Source organism: Nematostella vectensis, chromosome 12 (assembly GCF_932526225.1).
Source record: "Nematostella vectensis chromosome 12, jaNemVect1.1, whole genome shotgun sequence".
NCBI lineage: Eukaryota > Metazoa > Cnidaria > Anthozoa > Actiniaria > Edwardsiidae > Nematostella > Nematostella vectensis.
In genome coordinates, this window is record NC_064045.1 from 13879086 (window position 1) to 13898699 (window position 19614).

The 19614-nt window shown below is 43.9% G+C and overlaps 2 protein-coding genes and 1 pseudogene across 2 annotated transcripts; 1 reads left to right on the top strand and 2 right to left on the bottom strand.

The window, feature by feature from the left end:
• Positions 1 to 1672: 1672 nt before the first annotated feature.
• On the bottom strand, positions 1673 to 11712 carry LOC116603686 (caskin-2). Its single transcript, XM_048719415.1, has 13 exons — positions 11150 to 11712; positions 9153 to 9201; positions 8837 to 8934; positions 7563 to 7804; positions 6443 to 6567; positions 6218 to 6326; positions 5815 to 5923; positions 5427 to 5527; positions 4869 to 4922; positions 4731 to 4794; positions 4456 to 4530; positions 2127 to 3288; positions 1673 to 1701 (listed from the first exon to the last, which is right to left on the bottom strand). The coding sequence occupies exons 1-13, from the start codon at positions 11241 to 11243 to the stop codon at positions 1689 to 1691; spliced, it is 2295 nt and encodes a 764-aa protein (XP_048575372.1). The 5' UTR covers positions 11244 to 11712; the 3' UTR covers positions 1673 to 1688.
• On the top strand, positions 11242 to 15982 carry LOC116618766 (annotated as a pseudogene).
• Positions 15983 to 16270: 288 nt separating this feature from the next.
• LOC116614096 (uncharacterized protein K02A2.6-like) lies at positions 16271 to 18946 on the bottom strand. The gene has a single exon (XM_048719435.1). The coding sequence runs from the start codon at positions 18944 to 18946 to the stop codon at positions 16271 to 16273; it is 2676 nt and encodes an 891-aa protein (XP_048575392.1).
• Between the last annotated feature and the right edge of the window lie 668 nt (positions 18947 to 19614).

The window sequence follows — 19614 nt, forward strand, 5'->3', positions numbered from 1 at the left end:
ATTTAATTTTAACATATATCCAACGCTGTACACTTTAAAAATTCCCAGTAAAATCGTAGAAATTATCTTGGTACACGATTTAGGTCGTGGGCTACTCAAAGTTCAATTTTCTCTTAAATATTGTGCTTCATGTATTAGCCAGCGAAGCATAAACATAACAACCTACGCAATGCGCTAGTGGTTGATTAACTCCGGCTTTAGGTTCACACCAAATAATTCTTTGTTTCTGTTTCTGCTGTCATAGTGTGAATGGCCCCTAAGAGTTGTCCTGGACTAAGCTACCTGTAAATACCCTCTACTGACAAAATCCGTGCCCTCTAGACCATCATACGTGACGACGAGTCGGCTGAGAAATCGCTGACTCACCACGACAACGCTAAAAACTACCATAGTCACTCTAAGCAAAGGATGTGTCGAATGATATTGGTCCAAGACAATCCAATGATGATATTTAATCAATTCACGAGCAAGTTAGGGCCTGTACTACAAAGGTAGCTGTCTGCGGGTGGGGGAGGCTTCGTTACAGGGGAGGAGGGTGTTGAAGTTAAGTTATGATGGCTCTAAAAGAAGGCCCTCCAAAACCTAACAATAGTAAGAGGGGGGTTGGGGTTCTGGGGAAAAAAATGGTTTTAATCTGGTTTTACACAGACCTTTATCTGTTTTGATAAAATGAAAAGTCTTATTTATTGAAACTGCACGAAACTGAATTAATAAAGGGACTCGATAAACGTTTATTTTGGACCATCTCTATTAACGAACCTCAACCGAACCAGAACAGTGCGACTCTGGTACGTTATTTAGTCTGGGCCGAAGCAAGACGATTTGATCATAACTGTGCTGCGTGACGCATCAATGGCGTGACTCACCTGTCGCGTGACTGCTCTTGATTGCAACATTCTCATAGCTCTTTCCAGGACCACCCTTAGCCTCGCTTCCGCGGACAACCTTTCTCATCACCGTTCCACTCTCACTCACAGGCTCGTACTCCGACAGGGGCCCTCTTGTACCCATGGACTCATAATCTAAAGCGGCCTGCACATCATCAAGATTAGTGGCCTTCACAGTTCTAGGGCCTTGCACGCTATCTGCGTTTTTAGTCTTTTCGCTCATTGATTCATAATCCCTTTTGTCTTCTCCCATTGGTTCATACGAAATATCGCTAGCGCTGCTGGACCCTTCGAATTCCTGATGGACGTTTTCGTAGCAGGGCTTGAGAGGGGTCCCATACTCCGGTGGTGTTGGAGACACCCCGCGGTTGACGGTAACGTACTCCTCGTTGTTTTCGCCCTGGTCCACCTCTGTAATGAGCATGCTCTGAGGCACAGTTTTCCCACGCGATGCTTTTACTTCGACGTTCTCGTAGGCGAGAGGCTGTCTTCTTTCGGGCGTGCTTAATCTACGAGGGGTAAATGCAGAAACAAAAGTGACGATGATGTAAACGTAATTGACGCTGCAATATACATATGCGACTTGATTGGCCGAGAACAGTAACTCGTGGGTTACCCATTAGAATCTCTAGAGCCTCTTGTTCGGAATACACACAATGATAACTATGATAGCTTCGTCCCCAGGCGTCAAATGACAGCCCTAATGGATTCGAAGCGTAAAATGAGCTAAAACAGTCTGACAGCCGGCCCAAGAAAAAAAAAAAAAAAGATAAACAACAGAATACCTTTCTCTTTTTTGGGCTAGTAACCTAGGCTGAAACCAAGGAAACCAAGTTTAAAAGGCAATTTCGGCATAAATTATCCAGAATTTATACTAAAAGCTTGAGCTCGTCAAAACCTGTTGAAACACATTATCGCGCGCTAAAATGTCACATGTCGTACGTCCTTGGAATTTGTCCTTGAAATGCTAACACAGTGTGCATAAATGTTCAAGGTGTTCAACAATGATTAGGGGGAAAGGGGGAGTATCAAGTAAATAACGCGGGTCGATCGGCTACAATTTGTGAACTACAACGCTTAGGGGGGAAAGAGGGAATATCAAGTAAATAACACTGTCAATTGCCTACAATTTAAGAACCGGTTTAACAGGCTTTCCAGGTTGCAGATTGGGAGTGGGCCCAAAAGCTGCATTTCGCCTTAATCTACTGTGGGAGAATAACATAGCTTATTAACACTCACCCTGTGTTCAAGTGTTCTCTAAAGTCCAACATTCGCGGAGGCATTCCCCTTTGAGGGAGGGAGTGGTCCGGCTCCTCTTTAGTCGGAGACAAGTTCATATCCTCGTACCCCTTGCGCGACAGCTCAGGGCTGTGTATCCGAGCAGGAGAACCCGATCCCGCGGCTAAGCGGGTAGGGACCGCCTTGGAGGCTTCAGGGGGGAGCTGTGGAGGTGGCCTGGAGGGTGCTGGCGGGATGTGGGGCTTGGGTGTGGTCTTGGGTGATGTCTTGGGAGGGTAAGGAGCGAGAGGGGGTTTGGTATTAGTCTCAGGGGGTGTTCCGGGTAGGGAAGGCCTAACCTCTGGGGGTGTTATGTTGGAAAAAGGTTTTGGTGCGGTTTCAGGTTGCGGTGGTACTCGAGAAGGTGGGGAAGGAGACTCGTGCTTAGGAAGGGCCTTCCTCAGCTCAAAGGGCTCTGGGGGGCTTCTTGACGATGATGTCGCGCTAGCTGGCTTCAGCGACACCTCAAAGGGCTCGACAACAACTTCATCATTCTCTTCAAAATGCTTTGAAGCCTCTCCCAATGATTGCTGTGATGTCCGTGAACTCTTGGAGTCTCGCCGCGTGGGATCCCTGACATCGTTCTGATTCTGGGCGTGAATAGGTGTTGGTAGGCGCGGCCTTACTACAGCTTCGCCTTTCTCTCCCTCCGTCATGGGGTGAAGCCTGCTCCCCTCTGGCTCCCCCCTCTGGACCCATATGTCATTGCCGGGTTCTCCACCCATTCCGCTTGACTCCCCGTCATTACTATCGTGTCCTTTAAGCTTCATGGGTAGCCTTGGCGCGTCAATTCCCTCCTCTAACTCACTCACTCCATTCTCAGATGGCGCCAGCACCACCTCGGCATACTGGGTCCGGGGGGACATGGGTCCGTGAGATGGACTTGCAGGGGAGGGGTGAGACCTATCAACCGACACCTCCACGTATTGCAGTGACTGCTGGTTCCGAAAGAGCTCACTGTCTTGGAGGCCGTTAGCTATCGGCGCCGGCTCAGGATGTTTGGAAGGAGACTGGGGCGACAAGCACTCTTCCCCAGTCTCTTCGCGTGGAGACCTAACACGAGCCTTTTTGTTGGATTTACCGAAGCTGCTCATTCGGGGCCTGGGACCGAGCGGATGGGAAGCTACGATAAAGAACAAAAAGAAACTTAAGACTTGAAAAAGAAAAATATCGATGAAGAATTTAGTTAGGTATTTTAATTTCCATTTGTTTGATATAATTTTGCGTAACACCAACCGAGTCAACAACCGAGCGACGATGTGTCACTAACAGCTGAACTCGATATGACGAGAAAGAACTGTGGCTAGTTCATGGAGATGAGGCTCTTGGGTACCGCAGATCACAAGAAGCTCACAATTCTCAAATAAGAGAAAAGCTTAGCTCTTGAACCTTTGTAACGAAAAAACCCTATCATCGTTGAACATTTGGTAAGAGTTACGTTACCATCCACTCGCCCAGTGTGTCCATGATGGAACATATCGAGCCTGGACTGTTCTTGTCGATACCAGCGATCTTCCAGGGAACTTAGGCGGTCATTAATTACTTCGGGGGGTGGGGGGGAATATGTAGGGGAAGGGGTACGCTTTTTTGGGCGCCGATTTAGGGGGTAACATTTTTTTGGGCTGTCATTAAAGGGCGGGTCACATTTTTTGGGGCGCCGATTTAAGTCTAGTTTTAATATAATACTGAGAAAGAGAGTCATTGTTCAAATGGAAATTTTATTTCCATTATATTGTTTCCTACTATTGTATATCTAGTTCCAAATTGTTAAGGTACCAATCTTGTTTTTTTATAAATAAATTTTGAGAATCCCTCAGACAGACAAAGACAGACAAAGCTGCCGTTCTATACAGTTGAACAAAACGAATACTTTAAAATGTTGCGAAACCAAGAATGTCTTTGTTAACGTCGTCGACGACGTAGTATTTGTTGTTTATTAGCGAAAGTGAAGATTCAAATTGCCATGCTAGCCGATCAATATCTTAGTAAAGGTTATATTCAGTTACACTCAAGTATGTATATCAAGTCTGTTTGGTTTTAAAGAAATATAATCATTGAATATAAAAATGTGGAGATGGTAATGGTAGGTGGGTGGGTGGAGGGGTTGCCATTTTTGGCGCCCGGTCTAGGGGGGAGGGGGAGTCACGATATTTGGGCTTGGATTTGAGGGGGGGGGGCAAAATTTTTGAGCCCAGGGTTCTGCAAAATTGCCCCCCTCAGTAATTAATGACCGCTCCCTTACGGTTTTTCCTTATAGAAAGATGTTGGTGCATGACATTATATGACTTACCGCTGGCCAGGGCCACCATTTCGTACTTGCCGATGGGGGGCACTGCAGAGTCCCTCATTATCGACGAAGATCGCACTGAAAACGCAAATGGGTGACTTATTAAAGGGGTAGTGTCATGAGTTTTCGTGGGCCAAGGTTTACTCAACAATCAGCCATTAGAGGAGACTGAGGAGAACATGAAAAACTACAGATGGGTCAGTACTTCATGTAATACACATGGTCAGTACTTCGTGTAGGATTAGGGTTTGGGACGGTGTCAGTTCATGCGTTCTTACTCGATTGCCGTCGTGGATTTGCCAGCTTAACCATCGAGGCCGGGAAATACCCTATGGTTTCTTTCTATAAAAGAAATCACAAACCTCAACATACAACAGGAAATGGATCTTACTCAATGTGAGATTTTAATTCCTTACCTTTCCAACAAAAATCTTTCCTTTCCATCTACCAGATTCATTCTGCTCTATTATCTACAGGGAAAATAAAGTGTTAGCGTGCACATCTATATCAACTGCACGCAGCTAACTAACTGTGAATGCAGAAGTACATATTTCTTTTTCGTTCAAACTCAGGAGGAGATTTCTCATTGAAGATTCAAGGAAGGCTGCTTTAAACAATCACAGAAAAAACGGTGGCGCAAGGGCATACTTCAATATATTTTAATATATTTAAAAGTCAATCGCTTTTCATTTTAATGATTCTCAGCCTACTTTAAATGCGAAATGTTCAATTAATTGCTTGCTGCTTGACACAGATTACAATAACCAGTGTTGTATTAGTTATTCTCACGTTCGCTGGATGGAGTTGATGCGCGAACAGCATGCTTGGGTGATTTTAGGGGGACGTTATTCAACATGAATTGCCCCAGCATGCTATTCGATTATCATGTCAACCAATCTAATCGATGACCAATCAGTATGCATGAAAAACATATTCGCTGAACATGGTATCACAAAATTCGCTTGTAAACTCACCTCAATGACGTCACCAGTTTTAAATGATAAGCAGGTTGGGTCGTATACGTTGCAGTAGTCACGCAGCGCTTTTGCCGTCACTTTGCGGTTTTTGCTTGCATCTGAAAATGGCAAGGTAACAAAAATACATTTATGGATAATAGTCACGTAATGTTATGTCACGCAATGCTAAGTCACGTATGTAACAGTTTTGCTAACACTTTTCAGTTTTTGTTGAGATCTGAAAATGGCAAGAAACAAACAATATAATTTATGGGTTATAGTCACGCTATGCTCAATCATGCGATTCCTTTGCCGTCACTTTGCGATTTTCCAGGCATCTTGAGAAGTGCAGGCTGCGTCACTGAGCAATGCATGCCACCCATGATGGAATTGTTGTCAGGCTCACCTCGCAAGAGGTTCTTGATGTCTGCCGATGCTCGTGAAGATGTGAACTGTTCCACCAAGTCCAAAGGGGTGTAACCCTCCTCGTTAGTAATACTCACATCAGCACCATGCTGTCAACAAAACCAAGATGTGAGCGAAAAGACCCTAATAACATGCTTGACAGTGCAATCTTGCAATTCCTGCATCAATATAGTTTGAGCCGCAGCCATTCCTATGCTTATTATTCTTGAATTTGCCACTCAAAAGTCATGTGACTCCTTAGTGCAAGGCACTGATTGGTATTCTAACATTTCATTCTATTTAATGGGTATACCCAATTCAAAATTTGCTTTGGGCAGATGTTGATGAGATTATAAACTTGAGAAATGTATAAAGAAATGATGTCACTTAAAGTGATAACATACATCAAGCAGTATCTTCACCACGTCTGTCTTGCCGTAGAGGGCAGCTTCGTGAAGCGCTGTTCCATTGGCTCCACTCTGATTGATGTCAGCACCAGCCTCAAGGAGCATTCTGGGTAAATAATAATCCCATCTTTACTACTGAGCTTCTCCACAAGAACATATGGCAAATACGTGGAACATTTTCTTGTGTTTGTTTGTTTGTTTGTTTGTTTGTTTGGTACTTACATAACTATTTCCTCTCGGCCTGTCTTGCAGGAGATGTGTAAAGGGGGGTCAGCGCTGCGTGGGTTTTCATCATACAGGGCTAACAGCTTCTCACTGTCTTTACACCTCAGTAATAGATCAACAACCTGTACATAGAGAGATTCAAGTAAACAGCCAGACAGAAGAGATGATTGAAATAAAAAATGAAAAACTGATTGACAGTCACATACAGATGGTCAGACAGAGGATGAGCAGGGCAGACAGAGGATAAGCAGGGCAGACAGAGGATGAGCAGGGCAGACAGAGGATAAGCAGGGCAGACAGAGGATGAGCAGGGCAGACAGAGGATAAGCAGGGCAGACAGAGGATGAGCAGGGCAGACAGAGGATGAGCAGGGCAGACAGAGGATGAGCAGGGCAGACAGAGGATGAGCAGGGCTGTAGCAGAAATCCGAATTTTTGCAAAAGACATTAAAGAACATGGCATCTGCCCTCCTCCTAAGCAAATAAAAGGAATGCTCAAAGCATGCTAGCTATGGTCATGGATAGTTAGAAAGAGAGTTATGCCTAGGCAGAAGAAAGTCATATAGGTGGAATAGGAACAAGGGCGGATCCTGTTCCAAAAAGGGGGGGGAGCAAGGGTTTCATAAATGGGGGGATTCATTGTTCTTTCATGGATTTCTTTAAATTTCTTGTTGTTTTTTTTAAGCCAAATATCTGAAAAAAGGGGAGTAGGGCTTGCTTGGCTGACCCCTAGATCCGTCCCTGGGGGGGGGGGGGGGGGGGGGGGGTTAGGGCTTGCTTGGCCAACCCCTAGATAGGTCCATTGGGGGGGGGGGTAGGGCTTGCTTGGCAGACCCCTAGATCCGTCCCTGGGGGGGGGGGGGGGGGGGGTTAGGGCTTGCTTGGCCAACCCCTAGATAGGTCCATGGGGGGGGGGGTTGGGCTTGCTTGGCAGACCCCTAGATCCGTCCCTGGGGGGGGGGGGGGGTAGGGCTTGCTTGGCCAACCCCTAGATCCGTCCATGGGGGGTAGGGCTTGCTTGGCAGACCCCTAGATCCGTCCCTGGAGGGGGGGAAAGGGGGTAGGGCTTGCTTGGCCAACCCCTAAATCCCCCCCTGAGGAATAAGTGGACAACTCACATGGATGTGACCAAATCTGCAGGCAAGGTCTAAGGCTGACTCCCCATTCTTGTTGATTACAGTTGCGTCTACATTTGCCTCCAGAAGAACCTCCACCACACCCACATTGCAGTGCTGGCATGCGAGATGAAGAGGGGTTTCACCACTGTCAGAGCAAAGGTTGACACATGACCGCGCTTGTATCAGGAGCTTAGCAATCTGAGCCTTTCCTGCCCAGGCAGACAGGTGAAGTGGAGACATTCCTGTGTAAGTTAGAGTCACACTTTTAGTATTACAATATGATGCAGATACAAGATACATTCATGACTTTCTTTGAAAGCTGTAATTAGTATTCTTGTTTAGGAGTGCCATTAAAAATTTTATCAGCTTTGCCATCAAACATGAGTAAGAAAATTACGAAATTTTCACGACAAATGGCAGGGAAATCGCAACAGCTATAAGCCAATTACTGTGGGCCCAGTGAATAATACGACCACTTGTAGGTGGTTTGAGAATCATCCAAGTCCCCCTAAAAATACCAAGATGTAAACTTGACAACCATAAAAAAACCACTTGACCCTAAAACACCAATGACAGAAAAAGCTGTGTGACATGGTCATTGTTCGGAATGGCCCCCTAATTTTTTTTCTTGCAGAAATTTTGTTAAGGCAACCAATAAATAATTAGTAAGTGCGCTCTTGTACATAAACAGATACACGGCAACCTTACACGTACCTTTATTTTTAAGCGAGCATCAGAAACTTTATAGTTTTGTACATAGTAGATCCACCCGCTATGCAAATTTTAATATACGCTGCCCGAAATACAGTAGGGAGACAGAAGGCGGGCGCACTTTTTCCGTTTCTGCCACCCGCCTTTGGAACAGTCTCCATATTACAACAAGGCGAATCGAACAACCTGGGCCCTTCAAGAAATCTCTAAGAGATAGGGCGTTTTCGGAGCAGCGTCTTTTGCACCATTTTATCATATAATTTTTGTTATTTATTGTTAATTTTTAATATAGTATTTTTAGAATTTTTATAACATAGTCGGATTTGTATATATTATATATTTAAGGGAGGGCCACAAGTTTATTAGCTATGCTATTATGTGTCACCCTCATTTTAAATAAAGTCTTTATTATTATATTATTATAAAAATACCGGACCCCTAAAAAATATGACTTGGATATGGGGAGTACCCCATTGGCTAAATATCCCACCCAATAATATAATGAATAATGTAGCTATTCACGCCTATCTTAATGGGGGTCTTTTGGGGGCATTTTGACCTACCTTTTTTATCCCTTGCATTGACATTACATTGCATGTCCAGTAAGGCCATGACAATCTCTGTGTTTCCTGTGAGGGAGGCATGGTGTAGTGCTGTGAATCTGGAAAAAGTATGTGAAAGTGTGACCATTTTAAAGCTTTATAAAATGAATTTTATTACCTACTCAAGATCAGATATTATTCTGATAATAAGGAGACATTTTTTAAAATAATTATAACATGATGAGGATGATAATAGCAACAAATATGAAGGGTGCATATATAGAAGCACATAGAAGACAAATTTAAACATAGATAATGATATTTCATAGGAACTCACCCATCTTCATCTTGAAAATTTAAGTTATATTTGGATTTTGACCCTTTTTCTGAAAAAAAAAAACAAGAAAAGTGTTAATTGCAAATAATACAAGTATAAACTGGAAAAACCTTATGGAATTGAATTATTATCGTATGTTTTGCACTTTGCATGTTTTTCTATATTGATTGATTACTGACAAGGATTGTCATTTAAAATAAGAAATAATGATTATGCATGTCAAAGACCTATGCTGTAAATAAACCAACATGTTTTGGTCATGCCACACATTGGATATCAGGCTCTGAGGGGGTTAACATTTTAAAGCTAATTTAATATAGTGACAGCTATTTTTAACACAACAGTATATCATTAAAAGGAGACATTGTTTTTAGCTTATTTTGTGTTCATAGGTCTTAACATAATATTTTGATACTTATTCTATTGAAAAAATACAACATTTGTGGTTAAAGCATGGTTGACATGGCAAAGATGTATGACAAAAGAAAAGATATTAATTATACATCGCTTTTGAAAATAATAAAGTACAACTTTCTAGAAAAAATATACTAAGGGGTTTTATGGCTTGTGTGGCAAACAAATAATAGCAGCTGGTATTAGGGAATATTTCTTTTATGAGTTAACTTTATATAACAGGTTTTAACCTTACAAAAAAGCCTGTGCATTTACACTTTATAAGCTACGTAAATCTATGTAACCAATGAAATCATTATTATATATTCAGCACTGAAAATATCAAAAATTATCTGGAGCCATACCAGTTCAGTGAGCTAAAAGCATTATGTCTAGGATTTTACATAATGTAAAATAATTACCTAATTAGAGGTGTCGTATTATCAAGAAAAAAGTTAATAGTCATTTAAAAGAAATGTATACTGCACTATCAGAACAAGATATTTTAGACGACTGAGAAGCCTGATAGTTTGACTATTATTACAAAATTCCTCAAGGGAACCGATTCCATCGATGTTACTCAATCTATTTGAGTGTACAGGATATAATCTGAGGAATGAGAAACTGACTCTTTTTGGTTTAATATTTCTGTTTCATATTTGAAAATATTAAACAGATTAACAAGTGTTGTCAAAATATCCTATCAGATACATAAGCTAAGCTTGAATTAAATATACAGTAAAGATTTTAAATATTTATTCATATTAATAATTCTGGGAGACAATATGGGTGAAATTTTAAAATAACACATTTGTAAATGTTTATTACTGAACCCAAGCCATCATATCGAATACATTTTAGTTTTATCGCGCTCCGTGCCATTAGTAAAACCATTAAGTTTAATAAATAATGTATTATAACATATGTTGCATTTACTTAATTATGGAGATTTTACACACCAGGAAAGAAATCGTAATATTTTATGTGACTTGTCTTTAACCTTTCACAATATTTAGGGGTTAACAAAATACGAAAAAAAAAATTATCGGATGTCACAATCGTTTGGAAAATAAGGACGACACACATATAAAATTTTTAAGGGATAAAAACAATTAATTAAAGCAGGGCTCTAATTCTATTTGCAAATACAATTTTCGAGAATTTTTATATGATAGACAGTAGAAATTTTCCTGTTTGATGATTTCAATAACGCTTACACAATATTGAGTCAGGCAAAGTAGAAACTCAATAAGGCAGAGTATTAGAGCGAATCTCGTAGATAATAGAGTTGAGATTGGTTTTAGATGGAGTGGTATTTCCTCTCTAACGCTGAAAGCATTTGATTGCCTCATTAGTAAAGGTTTTTGTTGTGTATAAAAAAGTCAAACACAAAAGTCGCGTGCGAAGGAATAACTACAACACACGCCAAACAAGAAATTTTCCCTCCAACGTCATATTGACAATATAGCCTCCCAGCTATCGTTTACTGCATAAAAACAGCTGTGCTTTGATAGAATTAGCCAATACATACACAAATAAATCGCTACAGTAAAAACAGAATAGTGTCAGCGTGAATTGTTAGCGAGGGGTGGAGAGAAACTTACTTGACTTCGCTGAGTAGATTTTCGCCAGGATTTTACGAACCGTGGCAGTATCATTTACTTTTACAGCTTGTAGGAGCTCTTGATCTTTCGCCATGGTAGATCCACAGTTATCTAGGCTTCAGGCCGAAGCCCAGGACATTGGATCGCGGTTTTGCGGTGCAGATGTGTAGACACCTAGACACATCAAATGTGCGATCAATCTGAATTATTCATTGGATTTCTCTCCCTCACGTACATTCCTTTGGACAAATAGGGCTCCATACTGGTCTGTTGATGTCTTAAAGGCTAACAAGGCTTGTTATAAAGGTAATTTCCGACAAATCAACAAATTTTGATGCTCATTTGAACGCCAATTGCTTCTCTTGTGTGTAAACACGAAGGGGTCGAAGGCCGATCGATCGCACTTCGCTAGTGCTTCGGGGCTCTTGGATGATAAGTACAATATGTCACTTCCGGTTTATGTGGGAGCCAAATGTCTTTACAATTACTTTACAATTTCCCCGAAGATCGTATGATTAATATCTCTAGCTTCGTATTTTACCGCTAAGAGATGCGTGTGATATGTTGACGCAGAAAATCTAATCATATAATAAACCAATCACTCAGGTTTACCACCGGAAATCTTTTGTCTATGAAGAGGAAGTTGTTAGGGAGGGCCCTCGACGTGTATTTTGTATTTCCGGCAAAATTCTGCATAGTACCTTCCTTTAAAGGAAAATCATTACCTCCCTACCGGTTCTATGACCCCACTAAACAATTTTTCCGGCCTGGAGGTCGATTTTATTCTATTCTTTTAATTTAATGCTTTTGTTCCATCGCAATTCTAAAATGTCCTACGGCGACCCTAAAAAATTATTTTGTTATAGTCAAATGACTTTATTCAGTAAATAACCCCGGCTTGATCAAATTAATTGTGTACAATACTTGGTGTACAGCCAGGAAGAAAATCCAGGAAATGTTCTTGAATGTTTGGTTGAGTAGCACCCACAGCTTATTAGGCGCTTATTTGATATTTAGCGCAAATAAGCAGCTGATCGCAAAAAAGGTTGGGCGATAAAGCAAGGAATTGGACTACAAATTCATCTTCCAGGATCTTTCTCAAATATTTCTTTTTCAAGCGCGCGGGGCGGCGAGTGTTGAATACGATCTGCGTGCAAATGGTTTCTTCTCACGTAGAAATTTATGCTTCGACTGCTCAGCGCCAGAGTGTTCGTGCCTCGGGGCCGTAGCAGGGGTGCGGCATTGGGGGCACGTGCCCCCCCCCCAATATTTTAAATGACCAACTTTCTTGGTGATACTTTACTCTGCCCCCCCCCCCCCCCCTAATATTTCGAGGTCTGCCAGCTCTGTCGGAATCAACCTCAGCGTGCAAACGTCCATAAGCACAGCATTAATTATGCCCCATAATGATGTCCTAGGGCAACTCCTGTAGTGAAAAAGGGGTAATTTTTAAACAAATTGCAAGAAAACTGTTGTCAGCAACAGGCCACAGCGCTTCATACCGACTTCGGTCAGCGGTATCTGATCACAATTTTGGGTAAGTACTTTAAGTACGCATCCTGAAGTGTATCATACACAGCTATCAACACGATACACAGCTATCTACACCATACACAGCTATCCACACCATACACAGCTATCTACACCATACACAGCCATCCACAGCTATCCACACCATACACAGCTATCCACACCATACACAACTATCCACACCATACACAACCATCCACCCCATACACAGCTATCCACACCATCCACAACCATCCACATCTATCCACACCATACACAGCCATACACACCATACACAGCTATCCACACCATACACAGCCATACACAGCTATCCACACCATACACAGCTATCCACACCATACACAGCCATACACACCATACACAGCTATCTACACCATACACAGCCATCCACAGCTATCCACACCATCCACACCATCCACAGCTATCCACACCATCCACAGCTATCTACACCATACACAGCTATCCACCCCATCCACAGCTATCCATACCATACACAGCTATCTACACCATACACAGCCATCCACAGCTATCCACACCATCCACAGCTATCCACACCATCCACAGCTATCCACACCATACACAGCTATCCACACCATACACACCCATCCACACCATACACAGCTATCCACGCTATACACAGCCATACACAGCTATCCACACCATACACAGCTATCCACACCATACACAGCTATCCACACCATACACAGCTATCCACAGCTATCCACACCATACAAAGCTGTCCACACCATCCACATCTATCCACACTATACACAACCATACACAGCTATCCACACCATACACAGCTATCTACACCATACACAGCTATCCACACCATACACAGCTATCCACACCATCCACAGCTATCCACATCATCCACAGCTATCCACACCATCCACAGCTATCCACACCATACACAGCTATCCACACCATCCACAGCTATCCACACCATACACAGCCATCCACAGCTATCCACACCACATACACACCTATCTACACCATACACAGCTATCCACACCATACACAGCCATACACAGCTATCCACAGGTATCCGCACCATACACAGCTATCCACACCATACACAGCTATCTACACCATACACAGCCATACACAGCTATCCACACCATCCACAACCATCCACATCTATCCACACTATACACAGCCATACACACCATACACAGCTATCCACACCATACACAGCTATCCACACCATACACAGCTATCCACACCATACACAGCCATACACCATACACAGCTATCTACACCATACACAGCCATCCACAGCTATCCACACCATCCATACCATCCACAGCTATCCACACCATCCACAGCTATCTACACCATACACAGCTATCCGCCCCATCCACAGCTATCCACACCATACACAGCTATCTACACCATACACAGCCATCCACAGCTATCCACACCATCCACAGCTATCCACACTATCCACAGCTATCCACACCATCCACAGCTATCCACACCATACACAGCTATCCACACCATACACACCCATCCACACCATACACAGCTATGGTGTCAGTGACACAGCTGAACCGCCAGAAATAATCTCCCTGATAAGATCGTATGAGTGTCCGTCACTGATATACACACCAGTGAAGGGTCTCTTTTGGCTCCTAAAAAGCAGCCAATAACTCTACGCAGTGAAGACGACGTGATGAGCTGTAAGGCTGAGTACAAGCGGGGAAACATCAAACTCGCCTGTCGAGCAATAAGCATCAACAAAAATGCAGGTAACGTTGGGCTGAAAAGTATAGTTCATGGGGAGTATTATGTCTTTTATGCCTTGTACATAAATTTATTTTAGAATAATTATTGTAATTGTTTGTGATATATATGTAATGAAGGTGCGAAGTTGGACAAAGGAAGAGTTTGAACTTGCATTTTTCCATTTATATTTGTCCTTTTTATGGTAACTTGAAAGTTGTACAATGACATGAGGGAATTGCAGTTTTGTCCAGAAATGAAGGAATGAAGACAGCATTTTCAGTACACAATTTGCTATATTTAGCATGCAATGTGACCTCTAATCACATTGCACATCAGAAACTTTCCACATCTTGTCAGATGCCCTATATGGAATATACTGAAAAAAAAAATTTAAACAGGTACCGGAGAAACTGGTGGCACTGGAGGGAATACAAGGAAGCGTCGCTTGGACATGGGGCCAATGCAGATGAAAATAGGCTCTGGAATACCACCCATGTACAACTGGTAAAGGATTTGGAGAAAAGAGGTGTGCTTTGGCGCTTTTGTGCTAAACATCTAACACTCTGGACAGATGAGATAATGAGCGGTAACAGTGGAGGTGTCAATGATGAACCTAATTGGGAAGAGCACATTGCTGTTGTGATAGAACCACCCAAGAGCAGAAGGCTATCACCTGGGTCCCAAAAGGAACGGTCACCCCAGTCAAGCCAATCAGGCAACAGTAACTTTGAAATGATGATGGCTCTAGAAGCAAAACGGAGTGAAACACTTCAATCTGCTATAATGATTATGCTGGCACAATCAACAGCATTGCAGGTTGGTCATAGTGACATTACAGTGTATTAGTGATAAATAAACCGAAGAGTGTTTCAGGGGTTTATGAAAACCTCTCTATACTCTAACTCTTATATTACTGATTGAGTGATTTGAACTCCAAACAGCTCCCAAGGCAGCAAACAACTGGTATGCCAGCCCATGCTGCTGCAGGCAAAGGTATAGTATGTTATGTCTATATTGTAACATCGTGTTGTTCAATAGTTGGTACAATATTAATACTGGAATCATTTCCTTTACTTTTTTATTTCTGGAAATTCCAAATGTTTTGGGGGCAATTCCACAATTGTGTGTGTGTGTGTGTGTGTGGGGGGGGGGTATAGGTTGTTGCATGAATGACACAGTCACATGAACAGGTTCCTTTCACATGAGCACTAGTATTACATTAATTAACTGTGATGTCAATATTTTCACAGCACTGGCCCAGATGACTGAAGCGGACTGTCGCTCCTGGATTGAGTCAATTCAGTTACCAAAGTATGTCAAGACATTTTCTGACAGTTCCGTTTATGGCCCAATGCTAGAAGCATTTATCCATCCACAATTTGGAAGGCAACTACTCATGTCAACTGGGATATCAGAAGAGGACTGTATCTCTCTGGTACCAGAGATCTACAGATTGAAAGCTCGTGGGTTTAACAGGTCGTCTGCAATCTCAGTTTAGTGCATGTCATTAGAATGTAATGCAACTCACATCTCACTGTACATGCTTGTGTGATTTACTTTACATTTGAGGTAATCTACAAGTACTGTAAATGTTAATGTTTGGATCTGCCAATACTGCTTACATTTTAACCCATTATTATTGTACGACGGTCAAGTGCTAAGTGACTTTATTATCTCAAAACCATGACGTCATACAACGTCACGCAATCATACATAATACAACATCCCCCTTTCAGTTTACACAAGATCATGTCCATAAACTTATAACTAACAAACTTGAATTGGAACGGTCTAAATGCTAATTTGCATCCACACTAAATAATCATCATAATCAGGTGTTCAGTGACACTTGTGAACGTCCAACTAATAATAAATCATGTCTGGATTATTAGTGGGCTTTAAAAGTCTGCCCGACCTTCTAACTACTGCCTTAGATGGGCTAGGGGAGGGAGACGCAGCAGGTCCTGGCGATCCTTCTCCTCCTTCGCGTACTGGGGGTCGGTTGGAAGGGCTCGGTAGGGAGCTGGACTCTCCAGATGTCGCCACTGGTTCATGGACTAACGCTCTTCTGTTCCTTCTGATCTCTGAGCCATTTTCTGTTACCAGTTGGTAGGATCTCGGGCCTGCAAGTTTCTTCTCTATCTCTCCGTACCTTTGCTGGTCCCTTATGAACACCTTGTCCCCTTGGTGGAGTGTTGGGAGTTCCACAGCTCTGTGGCGAGAGTTGTAGTTATTGGAGTAGCGCTCTCGATATTCTTGTTCTCTCTTAAGCAGCTGTTCTTGGTCGATCTTTCGGGGTTTTAGGTTCTCGGGGACCGATGGCAACTTGTTACGCAGTTTCCGCCCCATCAGAATCTCACTAGGGGTTAGGCCGTTTGCCAGGGGGGCAGAACGGTATGCTAGGAGACCAAGGTGTGGGTTTGTGTTCTTTTGCAGGATGTTCTTGGCGGTCTGAACCGCTCTTTCGACCTCACCATTTGCTTGTGGGTAGTGTGGAGAGGAGGTGATGTGGGTGAACCCCATGTCCTTGGCAAAGTTGGTAAATTCCTGGCTAACATACTGGGGTCCGTTATCCGAGACGACTGTGTCCGGTATTCCGTGCAGAGCAAAGATCTCGCACATGTGGCGCGTGACTGCAGCTGAGGTAGTTGATCCTAGCTTTCGGATTTCAAACCATCGGCTTGCGTAGTCGACAACGATAAGGTAGTCGGTCTGCTCTAGTTCAAAGAGGTCTGTACCGACCCGGCTCCATGGTAGGTTTGGGAAAGACAGCGCCATAAGGGGTTCTCTTGGCTCTGGTCTAAGTTTGGCGCAAGTTTGGCATCTGTTGACCATTGCTTCTATCTGCTTGGTTATGAGCGGCCACCACACCGAGGAGCTCGCGCGCCCTTGGCACTTGGTAATGCCAAGATGGCCTTCATGAATGGTCTTCAGCATCTCTAGTTGCATGCTTGAGGGGATAACTAGCCTGTGATCATACATCAGGATTCCTCGGTTGACCGTCAAGTGTTGCTTCTTCTCCCAGTATGGCTTTAGGAGTGGTAGGGATGGCATAATGGGAGGCCATCCCTCTAAGCAGTAGGTCTTCACCTGCTTGCATATGGCGTCGCAGTCCTGGGCTTCCTGGATGTCTTTGAGGCGCCGTTCCGTTGCAGGTAGGGACTCTAGGACTGATTCGCTGTGTTCTTCTAATTCCTCGATTTGTTTTAAGTCCTGGGGAGTGGGACTGCCTGTGGGTGCACGAGACAGGGCGTCCGCTGTGTTTTGGTGCACTCCTTGCACGTAAGTGACCTCTGGTGAATACCTGGCCATTCGGAGGCGAAACCTCAAAACCCTCGGGGGCAGCTTGGAGAGGTCTGTGCTTGAGAGAAGGGGTACCAGTGGGCGGTGGTCCGTTTCTAGGGTGAATGGTGTCCCAAGGATGTAGTCTGAGAACTTTTCACATGCCCACGTGGCGGCCAGCGCCTCCTTCTCGATGACTGCGTATCGCTTCTCCGTGTCGTTTAGAGAGCGTGAAGCGAAGGCAATTGGGCGCCGGTTACCGCTGCTGTCGCTTTGCAGTAAGGCTGCTCCAAGCCCATCCTGGCATGCATCGGCAGCGACGATGCTTCGTTTGTTTGGATCGTAGTGTGCCAGCACATCTGTAGAGGTCAGTTTCGTCTTGATCGCCTGAAAGGCCTTTTCCTGAGGCTGATCCCAAAGCCACTGCTGCTCTTTCTTAAGTAGCTGGCGTAGGGGCTCATTGATGGTTGCTAGGTCGGGTATAAATTTGGCCAGCTGGTTGACCATACCATTGAAACGCTGGAGCTCTGTCACAGTGGTAGGTCGGGGAAAATCTTGGATTGCTTTGGTTTTCTCCGGGTCTGCTTCTACCCCATCCTCCGAGATTACATGCCCGAGAAACTTCATGCGCTGTTTAGAGAACTCACATTTCTCGTTCAATGTGACTCCAGCGTCCTTGAGCCGCTGTAACACTTTTCGGACACGGCTGTCGTGAAGCTCCTGTGTCGGCCCATGTATGAGGATGTCATCCATGTGACAAACTGTGCCATCGAGGCCCTCTAGGATTCGAGACATGGTACGCTGAAATATCTCAGGGGCTGAGCTGATTCCAAATGGGAGGCGGTTGAAGCAGTACCTGCCAAATGGTGTGACAAAGGTGGTGAGCAACCGAGACTCCTCGTCGAGGGGTATTTGCCAAAATCCAGAGTTGGCGTCTAGCTTGGTGAAGACTTTGCTGTCCTTAAGCTTTGCCAAGTTCTCGTCGACACTTGCCATAGGGTGGATCTCTCGTTTTACCACCTTGTTCAGCGGTGTCAGGTCAACGCAGATCCTTACATCACCATTGCGCTTGGGAGCGATCACCATGCCTGAGCACCAGTCTGTGGGCTCACTTACTGGTGAGATTACCTTCTGACGAACCATGGCCAGTAGCTTCTCTTTGACCTTAGGGAGAAGTGGGTGCGGTACACGTCGGGGTGTGTATAGACAAACTGATACTGCGTCCGGTTTCAGAGGTATCTTGTACTTATCCTTCATGAGGCCCAGCCCTTTGAATAACTTGGGGAATTCTGCCTTGAAATTAGGGGCGGTCTCCACATTGTGCACTGCTGCTGCACTCCAGCTGGAGTGCCTGGATTGCTGACTTGGAAAGTAGATTCTTAGATTGGTTCTTCATGACGTAAACATTTTCGCGGTGTGTCCTCCCTCCGACTGCAAATAAGGCGTCTGTTATCTGTCCTTTTATCAAGTGGGACAAGTTCACTCCACCGGGTCCTCTGAACATGCTTGTCACCTTGTCCAGTCGCCGGTTTTCCAACCACGGTGCCTTGTCGCCAACCACTGTCACCTTTGACCCACTATCAAGTTTCAAGGTACAGGGGTTGTGGTTTATGAGCACTTCCGCTGACCAGAATTCATCGTTGGTGGTGCTCACTTCGCCCATGAAGTAGCAGTCGTCTAAATAGTAATCTTCCTGGTAGCTTCCTTCCTCTTCTCTATTTACTTCATGCACTTGTTTGTTTGACCGACAGACTACGGCGTAGTGGCCTGTTTTGCCGCAGTTATGGCACTTTGCATCCTTAGCAGGACAATCTTTCTTGACATGGTCTGCCTTTTTTCCACACCAGTGACAGGAGGTGGAGGAGTTATGGCTTCCCGGGGTTGTTGGTCTACGGTCTTGGGTTTGCCTTCTTTTGTTGCCGTTT

Coding starts and splice junctions, on each gene's coding strand:
- LOC116603686 (XM_048719415.1), bottom strand. CDS start 11,243: ATGGCGAAAGATCAAGAGCTCCTACAAGCTGTAAAAGTAAATGATACT. Junction 9,202..11,149: donor AATCTACTCAGCGAAGTCAA/GTAAGTTTCTCT, acceptor TTTTTTTTTCAG/AAAAAGGGTCAAAATCCAAA. Junction 5,924..6,217: donor TGGTGAAGATACTGCTTGAT/GTATGTTATCAC, acceptor TTTTGTTGACAG/CATGGTGCTGATGTGAGTAT.
- LOC116614096 (XM_048719435.1), bottom strand. CDS start 18,946: ATGAAGGATAAGTACAAGATACCTCTGAAACCGGACGCAGTATCAGTT.